General features: G+C 45.8%; 1 protein-coding gene across 1 annotated transcript; it reads left to right on the top strand.

The window, feature by feature from the left end:
- Positions 1 to 248: 248 nt before the first annotated feature.
- LOC311327446 (TRPM8 channel-associated factor homolog) lies at positions 249 to 12,632 on the top strand (the record flags this gene model as incomplete). The annotated part of the gene is made up of 9 exons (XM_084460482.1): positions 249 to 889; positions 1,294 to 1,808; positions 3,641 to 3,942; positions 6,920 to 7,094; positions 10,407 to 10,501; positions 10,696 to 10,909; positions 11,054 to 11,290; positions 11,386 to 11,723; positions 12,390 to 12,632. 9 exons carry the CDS (start codon positions 249 to 251, stop codon positions 12,630 to 12,632), a joined length of 2,760 nt encoding a protein of 919 aa, XP_084316608.1.
- Positions 12,633 to 13,227: the final 595 nt, after the last annotated feature.

Genomic DNA, 13,227 nt, shown 5'->3' with positions numbered 1-13,227 from the left:
TTTCATTTCAAACCTTTATTTATACTCGTAAAGCATTGAGGTTTCCCTCGTTTACAGTGTTGACGAGTTGTATTGTAAATGTATTTAAGCGTTACTGGTATCATTTCGCTCATTCACCATGTAGTGTTTTGTCATTTGTAATTCTGTAGCAGTGGACAAATGCTTCTCTTCTTATCCTTAGCGCAGAGTGACCTACCCAGCCTCCTAGCCTACCCAGCCCTACTGCTTCCGGTTTCACCCATCCAGTCATGACCCAGGTCAGCAGCATCCATCCCCGCGAGGAGGCCTACGCTTCCCTCATGAGTGGCATCAGGGAGCTGGATCTCCGGGGTCCCAGTGTTCCCTCCGACCTGGTCCTTATTGGGGACCACGCCATCCCCCTGGCTATGAACACCCAGGGTCAGGTATTGATGGCGGCGTCCCTCTACGGGAGTGGCCGTCTGGTGGTGCTGGGCCACGAGAGCTACCTCCGTGCCTTCCCTGCCCTGGTGGAGAACGCCCTGGTCTGGCTGAGGGGCCCGGCCAGGCAGGACAACCCTTCTGTGGGGCTCCACCCCAGCTGCAGCTCCCTGGTGGACCAGCTGAACCGGTCCAACGTATGGCCCCGGGTAGGAGGGTTGAGCGAGGGGCTGGGCGTGTACGTGACCGACGCCTACAGCGTGGGGGCAGACGTAAAGAGCCTGGTTGAGTTCATGAAGGCTGGCGGAGGGCTGCTGCTGGCCGGGCAGGCCTGGCACTGGGCGCACCAGAACCCGGGGAAGAACCCACTGCTGGGGTTCCCGGGGAACCAGGTGTCCAGCGTAGCGGGGGTCTACTTCTCAGACCACCGCGGGGGGAAGGAGTGTCTGTCTGTGCCCCGGCAGATCCCCTCCAGCTGGCTGACTGTGGCGTGAGTACCAAGCAGCTACTTTGATTTCATTTTCCCTACTTGGAGTTTGGGCTTTTCCACTAGATTTAACGGAATAGAGAATAGAGGTGGAAAAGCTAAACCAATAGAGATATACAAGCTACTGTAAACCAAGTGTACTTCAAACATATCAGATATGCAACCAGATTCTTAGAATGCCAAAATCTACGGTACACAAAAAAAAACTATCCACCTATATTTGCATGGTTTGCTGATCAGAAGTATTTTGCTAATGCATGATACACGACAGGGTGACATAAACTATCCAAATAAATTTGCATAGTTTGGATCTAGATTTTCAAGTAACAAAGTTCTCTCTTTTCCCCTCTCTTCTCACCTGTTCCATCCTCTCTCCCTCCTTCCTTCCCTCTCTTTCTCTCTCCCAGAATAGGGAAGAACTTCAAGGATGACCTGGACTTCCTGCTGAAGGGTGTGACCGAATTCGACATCCAGGGCAGTTCGGTTCCATCTGAGGTGCTAGTCCATGGCCCTCTGGCCTTCCCTATCGGCTCCACCCAGGACGGACACGCCTTCCTGGCCGGGGCCTACTACGGCCAGGGGCGGGTAATAGTTGTCACGCACGAGGGCTACCTGGAGCGAGAGGAGCTCCGCCCCTTCTGGCTCAATGCCATCCATTGGTTGGACGAGGGCCGCAACGGGCTCGTGGGTGTGCTACCCGAGCTGAAATCCGCCCACTCCCTGCTGAGCCAATCGGGACTGGCGTGTGAGAAGACAAGCTTCAGGAAGGAGCTGAGTGTGTTCGTGTGCACATCGTACAGTGACGAGCACGCGGAGGAGATCCGTGACTTTGTGGCGGAGGGAGGCGGCCTACTGATTGGGGGCCACGCCTGGTACTGGGCAATCACACACCCCGGACAGAACGAACTCACAGATTATGCAGGTGGAGTACTACACTTCAGACTAGATATTCCCACTATTTCTTTCTTTCTTTATTAGGTGGGCTAGCTTGCAAAAGCTAGCCCAACTTGTGATATTCCCACTATTTCTTTCTTTCTTTCTTTCTTTCTTTCTTTCTTTCTTTCTTTCTTTCTTTCTTTCTTTCTTTCTTTCTTTCTTTCTTTCTTTCTCTCTTTCTTTCTTTCTTTCTTTCTTTGTTCATAATGTTTAGCTCTTTAATGGATCCATTCAGATTTTTGGTTAATAGATAAAGTTTTTTAGAAATTTAACTTTTAAAACTATTTTTTGTCCCATTGAAACTGCTTGAAACTGCTTTTGGAATGTTCAGAAACTGTATGTTTTTAGAGTGGTGGCAGCAGTTGCTTTGAACATATTCACACATTTTGTAAACTGCTGGCACTCCTACAGTTTTGAAAGCTCACACACTTATTATACATCAAAACGTTTACACAACTTTGCTGATTCGTACAATGTAAGTATCTAAGCTGTGTGACTTACCGTTTTTGAGGTATGACGATTTGTTCGGCAACTGCGCTCCCCATTGAAACATATGGTGTCGCACAAATTTTTGAGCTGCTAATTTTGCATTTTTACCCTTTTTCTAACTTGTCGCCATGCCTACAGTGTTTAAGCTATACGGACATATTATACATAGAAATGTTCTGCAAGTTCTCAGGATTCCTATGTTGTCAATATATAAGCTGTAACAAGTATAGTATAGAAACAGACCATGTCTAGGATCAGAGTATCAGTTGGGATTAAAGTGGTGGCAGCTGTTGCTTTTTTTGAATTTGCGTGCATGTGCAGCCTCTCTTAAAGGTACAGGCACCCTATTATAACTAATGTGATAGCACAGAACTCAGCCAAAGTGGAATAGAGACACATGATCTTCACTGGTGGGGGCCGGGGGGTAGCCCGGAGAGGAGTACACCGTCCCTGACTGGCTATGACCAAAAGGGGCGGAGCCTCGCCACCACGCCACTATTCACGCCACAGAACCCACTTTTCAGCCCCTGAGTGGGCTAGAGACACACAGTCTTCAATGGTGGATGCATGGAAATTCCCTGGAGGTCACTGTACTGTCCTCGACTAGCTGTGACCCAAGGGGGCGGAGCCTAACCAGCACGCCACTATCCACGCCACGGGCCCCACAACTCAGCCCCTGAGTGGGTTAGAGACACACGGTCTTCACCGGTGGAGTCAGGTAGGTGGCCCGGAGAGGGGTGCACTGTCCCCGACTGGCTGTGACCCAAGGGGGCGGAGCCTAACCACCACGCCACTATCCACGCCACGGGCCCCACAACTCAGCCCCTGAGTGGGTTAGAGACACATGGTCTTCACCGGTGGAGTCAGGTAGGTGGCCTGGAGAGGGGTATACTGTCCCTGACTGGCTCTGACCTGAGGGGGTGGAGTCTCGCCTCCACGCCACAGAACCCACTTTACAGCCCCTGAGTGGGCTAGAGACACATGGTCCTCACCGGTGCGGGTGGATAGGTGGCCCGGAGAGGGGTACACTGTCCCCGACCAGCTCTGACCTGAGGGGGCGGAGTCTCACCACCATGCCACTGTCCACACCACAGACCCCACAATTCAGCCCCTGAGTGGGCTAGAGACGCACGGTCTTCGCCGGTGGGTGCATGGAGATTGCCCGGTCCGTAGTAGTTCTAGCAGTAGCTGTTACATACAACTGCAGCAGCTAGCCCACCTCACATTTTCTCCAGGAAATGTACTTTCTAGTTATTATAACTATTATTATTATTATTATTACTATTATGTATTGTTGTTGTTATTATTATTATCATCTATGTTTTTTAGGCAACCACATCCTGAACAGGATGGGGCTGACCATCATGGGCGCTACATTGGAGAGCGGCTGCTACAGGTCCCCGACCCCTGGTCAGGGCGGCACCGAGTGCTACCACTTCCGCCGGCTGCTTCAGCGCTTCGCCTGTCACGTGACCAGCGGGGAGGAACTGACTCGGCACGAGGAGGAACACCTCAAGAAGCTAGGCGGAGACTGCGCCACCTACCTGAAGCTGCAGGCACACAACTCTCCCTCATACGCCACAGTTGTCTCCACGCTGACGGCCATCCTGAAGCAGGCCGACGTTCCCCAGGTCAGTCACTGACGGAGGGAGTTGATCTGCAACCCGCCTCCATAGCCAGTGGTGCAGTTAAAGTTGTGTAACCCCTGGGTAATTCCCTGGTTAGAATCACTACAGTAGGTAGCCTATATAGCAGCATAACCACCACAGTTATCATTATGGTATGTCCCTTTAAGAATCTACAACTCTTTACAGAGCATATTGTAGGTTGGAGACCCCAGTGAGTCAATGTGTAGGAAAATGATGAAGTAATTAGATTTTTATTTAAAAAAAAAAAATATATATACACTTCAGTGACTTATGGAGTTGTTGTTGTTACTTCCGCATCTAAAAAATCGCCAAACCAGAAGTGACATGGCATGGGGGAGTCCGGAGTTCAACAACAGTAGAACAACATCAAAACAATGTCTAGTCTTGCGTTATCTAGAGATATCTCATGCTGTGCTCACATTATAACTATCAAACGGGTGATTTGCGAGTTTGAGCTATTCCAATCAAGAGTATCTTTGTTGTTAATGTTGGTTTGGAAATAAGAATAACAGGAGTCACGCCAAAAAAAAAAAAACACTCAAGCAGATAACGTTAGGCTAGGACGAACTTGAACTGTAGGCTACACAATGTTTACAGGTTCCAAAACAAAAACACTTAAAATCAAAAATCATAGCCCAAACAAGAGTGTTAACATAATTGTTTGTTTCTGGCTGCCAGCCGGCCCTGCCGACTTCAAATAATAATATTCTCTCTTCAGTCATTTAATTCAGTCCAAATGTTCCATTATGTAGTCCCAGTTCGTTTCAAGTTTGTTATAATTGTTTGTTTCTGGCTGCCAGCTGGCCCTGCAGATTTAGGCCTATGGGCAACCCAAATATACGCCCCCTAGTGGGGCACCAGTGGTAGTGAGGCAGCAACACAAGAGACAGGCAATCAAATAATGAATATTTATTTTAACAAACACCTATTCCACAGGGAACAAGGTCCCCAAGAACGGTGCCAAAGAAAAGAACACAATAAAACTACACTTCCCTAACTACCTCACCAAAAACCTTCCCTTACTATCAAAACATACAAGGGATGGCACACGTTCCTAACCTGGTGTATTTAACAGGTGATACACTATGTGATGGGTGTGTATACCCATGGGCAGCTTACCTGTCCCCCACTCCCTGGGCGGGATATGAAAACTAAGGCAAACGATAACAAACAGAAAACACAAAAACACTATACCACTATACCAGACAACAAAGGATGGTGTGGCTACAAAATGAAATTAATAGAGGCAACTAAGGTAACATAAGACATACAAACGGCAGCACACACAAACAAGTGTCACAAGAGGCACACACAACACCACACACAAGACATAGCCAGCCCAAGGGCTGTAACAATGAGCTTGTGGGGAAAAAGGACATGCAGTAAAACCGCAGTGCTATCCGTCATCGCCTGAAGTTGCCTGACGTTGCGAGGAAGAAAAGGCACTCGCCACTTGCAAAGGAATGCAATTCAAGTCGCACATCAGAAGATAATAATGGAAATTGGATAATTTATTAATTAAGCTACCAATTACTTCACACTGGAAGTGGAACGTTAACTTTGTTGTATGTGTGCATTGCACAATCTTAACAGGTAACAGTCAGATAGTTGTCAGAACAGTGTCTTTAGCCAACTTAAATGACTCAATCACACAGCACAATACACTCTGATGACTTGCACTGAGTGGATCAGCCAGGGTTGCATAATTCTGACTTTTGAGTTTCTGATTGATTTTGCTAGACTACTATCAGCTATCAGCTACAGTACACATACAAACCTAAACAATGATGAAATCAGCCAACACATGATTAAATCATTAAACTACTCAGCTAAACTGCAGTAAACAATTTTCACACTTGCAAAAGAGCAGGAGGAAAAAGTTGCTCATTTGGACGACAAGAGAGGTGACGTGACTGCCTGCCTCCGCACACACAACCTCAATGTGCATTATCAAGTTGCTTTTTCATGGCATTTCTTTTGAATGTCTCAAGATCTACCAGCATAGCCTCTGAGATCTACTGGTTGATGGTGATCAACGTATTGGGCACCCCTGCTGTAGGGAGATGACCGCAGTCCTTAACCCCAGTTCCCACCCCCCTTCCAGAGGGACATTATCAGACACCCTCATACCTGCTTGGCATGCAGTTGAATAGAGAAACATAGGTGAGCTTGCCAATGTGTAAAAAGTAGACATAACCAGCAATGACTGGACAAGTATCACACAGGATCACTATATTACAGTGACAGTCCACTATGTAAATGAAGGCCAACTGAGACAAAGTCCCATCGATCCAACCAGTGTCCCAAAGTGGTATCGATAAGAGTATCGCTAAGTATCAGTATCAATAAGCAATATCGCTATCGATACCGGTATCGATAAAATCCTAACGATACCCATCCCTCATAGTCACCCTCATAAAGAGGCTTAAATTGTATTCTTTTATCTATGAGTAAAAAGCCAATGCACAACTCGGGAGACAGGAGAAAAAATGTAAATGCGTTTATTTAAAAAACGACAAACATGGCAAGGGAACAGCAGCTCTCAGGATCGCAAGACCCTACAGAGAGTGGTACGGTCAGCTGAATGTATCTTGTGGGGGGGGGGGGGGGGGGCACTCCCCAACCTCGAGGACATCTACACCAGAAGATGCAAGACCAAGGCCAACAGGATCCTGAAAGAACCCAGCCACCCAGGAAATGGACTGTTCTCACTGCTACGGTCAGGGAACAGATACCGCATTCACACGGCGAGCACAGAGAGCTCAGGGAGAGCTTCTTCCTGCGAGTCATCCGGCTCCTGAATGAATCTAACATGCCCCCCCCCCCCCCCCCATTTATAGCATATACATAATCCATCCAGACCTTTATCTATCCCATCCCAACTTAATTTTATAATCGTTGTGGTGTTCTGAGTTGTAGAAAGAAGGGCATCAACCTGGTATCGTAACTCCGCCCTTAGGTTTCCCAGTCCTGCCCAGTTAGCAGTGCCAAGGACCACCTGCTGCTGAATTTGGGCTCGGAGCTGTACAAGGCATGCCAGGACCCTGATGCGCTCCTGCCATACCTGATCAAGGACCGGCCTGTCATGCCGGTGCTGTACAATGCCAAGATCAAGCTCAGCACCAAGACCGCAGGTGAGGTTTACATTTAAATGTTAGAAGTTTATGTTAGGGCTTTATTTAATTTATTATGATGCCGTAAAGTACTGTTTTTTATTGTGTATGTTGTCGTTGCCGCCTAACCCCCTAATACTATTACCCAATAATATGACGTTCCTAAGTTACTTGGCTTAAAGGAGTCCCTGTTTTACTTTTAGGTTATTTATGATCATATACAATGGTTCAGATCAAAACGTTGACAAAACTAGCACTTTTGAGAAAGTCTGATAATTGCTCTACCACCGTTTTGGTCATACAATGGATGTGGGTGGGCACCTTGAAAAATCATTCAAAAAACATGTTAAACTCTCAATTTCAAAGACAAGAAACTCACCGAGGTGTTAGTTGGCGTTCTGACATATGATTTGCCATAAAGTAATATTCTAGTTCATCTGGAAAGGCTTTTTTAAATATTTAGCATAGAACTATTTAGTCGCAGCACATATGTGTGTAAATCTCCGCAAACTAGGTAGCCTAGCAACATAAACAATAACAATAGCTACCGTAAGTAGTTCCGCTTCCTGAATCCCCTCTGCGGATTGATCTACACATCTACAACAGTCAATGGATTTCATAAAATTATCAATAAAACCCTACAGGGATTCATACTTTGCGGCAAATTTGATGTCAGAACACCAACGGACACCAATTACCCCCTCGGTGAGATTCTTGTCTTTGAAATCGAGAGTTTAACATGTTTTTGAATGATTTTTCAAGGTGCCCACCCACATCCATTGTATGACCTAAATGTGGTAGAGCAATTATAAGATTTTCTCAAAAGTGCAAGTTTTGTCAACATTTTGATCTGAACCATTGTATATGATCATAAGTAACCTTAAAACAGGGCTAAACATGCATTTTCCCTTTACTACTCCTTTAAGCTACTATCCCGAGTCTATTTCCTCCACTTAACTGTCTCTTTACTTCTCCTACAGTAGTTAACTTCCTCCCATTCTAAAAGCTACTGTATCAATCTAGTGAGGTCTTCCTGAACACTCTTTAGAACTTGGAACTGGTAAATAATCGAATACAAAGATCATGCTTACCAAGGCAAACAGTAGAGGTGTCTTTAAAAGTTATGTCTGTGGTCTGCATTAGTTGTGCTGATCAGCTCAGATGAACGATCTGTCTACTGTAAGTTGTTGTGTCTAAACGCTTCTTTCTGCCTTGTATTTATGCCAGTATAGGGGTCCCCAGGTTTATGCTTTTGTGAACATAGTTCACAGTTTTTATCAATGAACATTCCCTGTTGCACCATCTAATCTCTCATATAAGTACACAATTACTGTACATCACTTCTTTAGTACAGTATGTAGCTGGACACAAACTTACACAAACACCATTCTCAGTTTCTGGAGCCAAATCTGAGATATCTAAGCTTCTATAGAAGTACTCTGCCAAATAGTCTTTTAACACTGTTCCCTTAGGAAGTCAGAGTCATTGCTGCTCTTACACTGGAACTATCAAGGCTCCACTAGATTTGGCGGTCATGAGGTCATGAACCCTGCAGATAATCCTATTCTTGCTTGCTTATTCTTATCTGTGTAGACACACATGGGTTCCACAGGCCGATGGGTACCGAGAAAATATTGCGGTCAACAGGGTCATCCATATCTGCTTCCTCATATTCTAGGCTGTTGCTTGTATTCTCCCTCTGTAATGGCGTCAAAATAAATAGTCTCACAGCATGTTGGTGGGGCAGCTGGAAGTGCCGGGCTCAGTATGGTTTCATACTGTAGGTAACGCTCACTAGAGAGGGCGTTTCATCCGTCTGCTCTGCTCTAGTGTATGAACACCCTGGGAGGTCCTCAGACTCCTGTTTTATCTCTGCTTCTCTTCTCTTCTCTCTTGTATCTGGTGCATTTTACAACCTTGCTTTCAATTTTCTCCACGGCTGAAACGTCAAATTTTCCCCTGGGGCATCAATTAAGCATCTTCCTGTTTCAACTACTCTATAAACAGATCTGTTGCTTCTTCTGACTGTTCCTTATAGTATACTCATCCTGACTGTTCCTTATAGTATACTCATCCTCTCTGTTCCTTATAGTATACTCATCCTCTCTGTTCCTTATAGTATACTCATCCTGACTGTTCCTTATAGTATACTCATCCTGACTGTTCCTTATAGTATACTCATCCTCTCTGTTCCTTATAGTATACTCATCCTCTCTGTTCCTTATAGTATACTCATCCTGACTGTTCCTTATAGTATACTCATCCTGACTGCTCCTTATAGTATACTCATCCTGACTGTTCCTAATAGTATACTCATCCTGACTGTTCCTTATAGTTTACTCATCCTGACTGTTCCTTATAGTATACTCATCGTGACTGTTCCTTATAGTATACTCATCCTGACTGCTCCTTATAGTATACTCATCCTGACTGTTCCTTATAGTATACTCATCCTGACTGTTCCTTATAGTATACTCATCCTGACTGCTCCTTATAGTATACTCATCCTGACTGTTCCTTATATTATACTCATCCTGACTGTTCCTTATAGTATACTTATCCTGACTGTTCCTTATAGTATACTCATCCTGACTGCTCCTTATAGTATACTCATCCTGACTGTTCCTAATAGTATACTCATCCTGACTGTTCCTTATAGTATACTCATCCTGACTGTTCCTAATAGTATACTCATCCTGACTGTTCCTTATAGTATACTCATCCTGACTGTTCCTTATAGTATACTCATCCTGACTGTTCCTTATAGTATACTCATCCTGACTGTTCCTTATAGTATACTCATCCTGACTGTTCCTTATAGTATACTCATCCTGTCGCCACTGCCTGTATCTCTGTTGTCTCCTGAGGATCCTGTTAGCTAAGTCAATGTCTAAACCTGGACCTTTGTATAATGCCCATAGTTTATGGATCCTTCGCCCCAAGAAACGCTCAGCAATTACAAGTTCCATCATCAGTGTTACACTTATGCCTCTTCGTATTCTCCCTTTCATCTTGTCCTTTTCATTTTGGCTCCTGCCTACCCTCAATTTCTTGTTTGCAGACATTCATACGTCATCACTTTTGTCTTTTTTCAGTCCAGCTGTATAAGCGCATCCTGTCCCTGTCTTAAAGGGCGTTTATATTCTGCTATTGCTGCTACCGCCGTCTTCTCCAGTTTTGTGCCTTTGACTCTGACCTTTTTATTTTTATTTTATTTATTTTGCTTACTTGCCTTTTTAGTCACCTTTTTTCTTATCAACCGTCCTTGACTTTTTGGTTTCTGAGTTTACTGCATATTGTGTGTGTGTGTGTGTGTGTGTGTGTGTGTTCCAGGAGGTGAGGAGTGGATCAGTACAGGCCTCTTCCTCTCACCGGGAATGAGGACGTACATTGCCGTGCCGCCAGAGATCATCAACAAAGGCTGGCAGGTAGAGTAGGTCCCCCAGACCAATAGCTGCCAGAATACACCATCCCACACTGCACATCCATCCAAAAATCAACACGAGTGTCCCCAGGTAGTCAAAATCAATTTGATTGAGACTGTCGAAAATGCAGTGTGTTTCTACAATCTGCATGCACAAGTATGTCAGATGGTTTCTGAGGGCAGAACTGCTCTGCTCAGGTCCAGATCGGCTGCCAGACAGACTACATCGGCAAGGCAGAGGAGCTCAGGCGAGCGCCGTCCGTGTGCGAGCGGCTTCCCGTCAACTCCGAGATGATACAGGTGTGGAACCTGTGGGGCGGGCTCATCTACCTGGTAGCTCCGCCCAACACGGAGGTCGAAGAGGCAGAGGTCATAGTTCAGGTGGCCGTACAGGCACCGTATTACAAGTCCGGTGAGTGTGTGTGTGTTGGTGAGTGTGTGTGTGTGTTTGTGTCTTGTGTTTGAGAGGGGCATGTTAACATTAATATCCAAGTTTCTTCTACATTCCTTCCTGGTAATGGATGGGATTCCCAATGTTTGCGCTCCTCTGTCTCAGGCGTGACCACGAATGCTGATTGGATGACGCTGCGCACTGCCCCTGCTCCCTGGGCGGAGCTGGAATTTGAGAACATCATCATGACTGTGCCATCGGAGGCGGTGCGCGGCCTGGACCGCCCCGACCAGCTGGCGGGTCGCTGGGATGACATCATGAGGGCCATCGCTGACCTGGCTGCCACGCCCGCCAAGTTCCCCCGCAAGGAACGCTTCGTAGCAGACGTCCAGATATCACACGGTCCGTTTAGTCTTTCTTTCTCTCCTTCCTCTCATTCTCTAAAAACGGTTCTCCACAGGCTAACCTTGTTTCTCCCTGTCTTCCCCCCCATCCAGGCTTCATGCATGCAGGCTACCCCATCATGATGCATTCCTCCTCGGCCCCGGAGCTGGTCAACATGGAAGTTATGATGCCCTCCTGCCTCTGGGGCCCCATCCACGAACTGGGGCACAACCAGCAGAGAGGGGTCTGGGAGTTCCCCCCCCATACTTCCGAGTGCACGTGCAACCTGTGGTCCGTGTACGTGCACGAGGAGGTGCTGAATGTCAACCGGGCGCAAGCTCACCCCAGCATGACGCTGGCCAATCGGCAGAGCCGAGCCGAGCACTACGCCAGAGGCGGACGGGACTTGGCAGCCTGGGACACGTGGACCGCTCTGGAGACGTACATGCAGGTTAGCGGATCTAGAACACTGTAAATATTTCTGAAATACTATCTGATCATTAAAATACTATTTGAACATTCTAAAATACTATCTGAACATTCCGGAACATTTTCAGTGAGATGAAGGAGGTACAAAAGTGTCTGTCTGTCTGTCTGTTGTACCTACCTATCTATCTATCTATCTATCTATCTATCTATCTATCTATCTATCTATCTATCTATCTATCTATCTATCTATCTATCTATCTATCTATCTGTCTATCTGTCTGTCTGTCTGTCTGTCTGTCTGTCTGTTGTACCTACCTTTCTATCTATCTACCTATCTGTCTGTCTGTCTATCTGTCTAAAGTGTCTCATCTCATTTTCAGTGAGATGAAGGAGGTACAAAAGTGTCTGTCTGTCTGTCTGTTGTACCTACCTTTCTATCTATCTATCTATCTATCTATCTATCTATCTATCTATCTATCTATCTATCTATCTATCTATCTATCTATCTGTCTATCTGTCTGTCTGTCTGTCTGTCTGTCTGTCTGTCTGTCTGTTGTACCTACCTTTCTATCTATCTACCTATCTGTCTGTCTGTCTATCTGTCTAAAGTGTGACCCTCTCTGCTGCTGAATAACTGTACATATTCACCTGCTCACCCCTCCATCCCTGTCCTCCTCTGCCCCACCAGCTCCAGGATGAGTTTGGCTGGGAGGCCTTCAAGAAGGTGTTTGCAGCCTATCACAGCATGCAGAACGTGCCTGGGGACAACCCTGGCAAGATGAACGTATACGCCCACACCTTCTCCCAGGCGGTGGAGAGGAACCTGGTGCCTTTCTTCAAGGCCTGGGGCTGGCCCATAGTGGCGGCCACTGAGGAGAAGCTCTCCAGCCTGCCTGTCTGGAAAGACCACCCCATGGCCCAGTACGCCTGACCTGGAAAGATCCAGTACTGCAGGGATATGTGTGCCACGTTTTTATGAAGTATTGTAGAACATTTTTATGAATCAAGTTTGTATGCAATGTGTTAAAACAATATGAGAATCTATATATCTGTAAGGTCATGAAATACACTGTATGGTTACACTGGATATCTGAGATACACTGTAAAAGTTAATTTGTTTGTAGTAAACTATGTATCCCTGTCCAGACACTGGTTCAGACTAGTATAAACTGCAACTAAATTGGTGTCACAGCATGGTAGATAACGCTCTGTCTATCACAGTACCACTGACCAATCCTGACAGGAATATTTTTTTATTACATATTTTGTAATTGGATAAAATAATAGGCAGGGTTTAAGCAAACTCATTTTGTATAAGACATCATGTCAAGTGCTTATTTCTTCAGAATTTCCGGACTTTCTCTGTTTTTGCCTGTTGGAGACCAATTAATCATTTTGCATTGAAAACTCTGGTTCCGAACTCTGTCTTTTCAAAGAAGGGAAAAACTTAGAAAACTGAGGATTTCAATTTAGTGAACAGTAGACTGGTCCGAACTTGGAAAATCACGAGTTTGAGGCTCAATTAG

This window comes from Borostomias antarcticus (genome assembly GCF_949987555.1).
Source record: "Borostomias antarcticus genome assembly, chromosome: 32".
Lineage (NCBI taxonomy): Eukaryota > Metazoa > Chordata > Actinopteri > Stomiiformes > Stomiidae > Borostomias > Borostomias antarcticus.
Note: the sequence above shows the minus strand (reverse complement) of the source record. Positions and strands in the feature narration are given on the sequence as shown.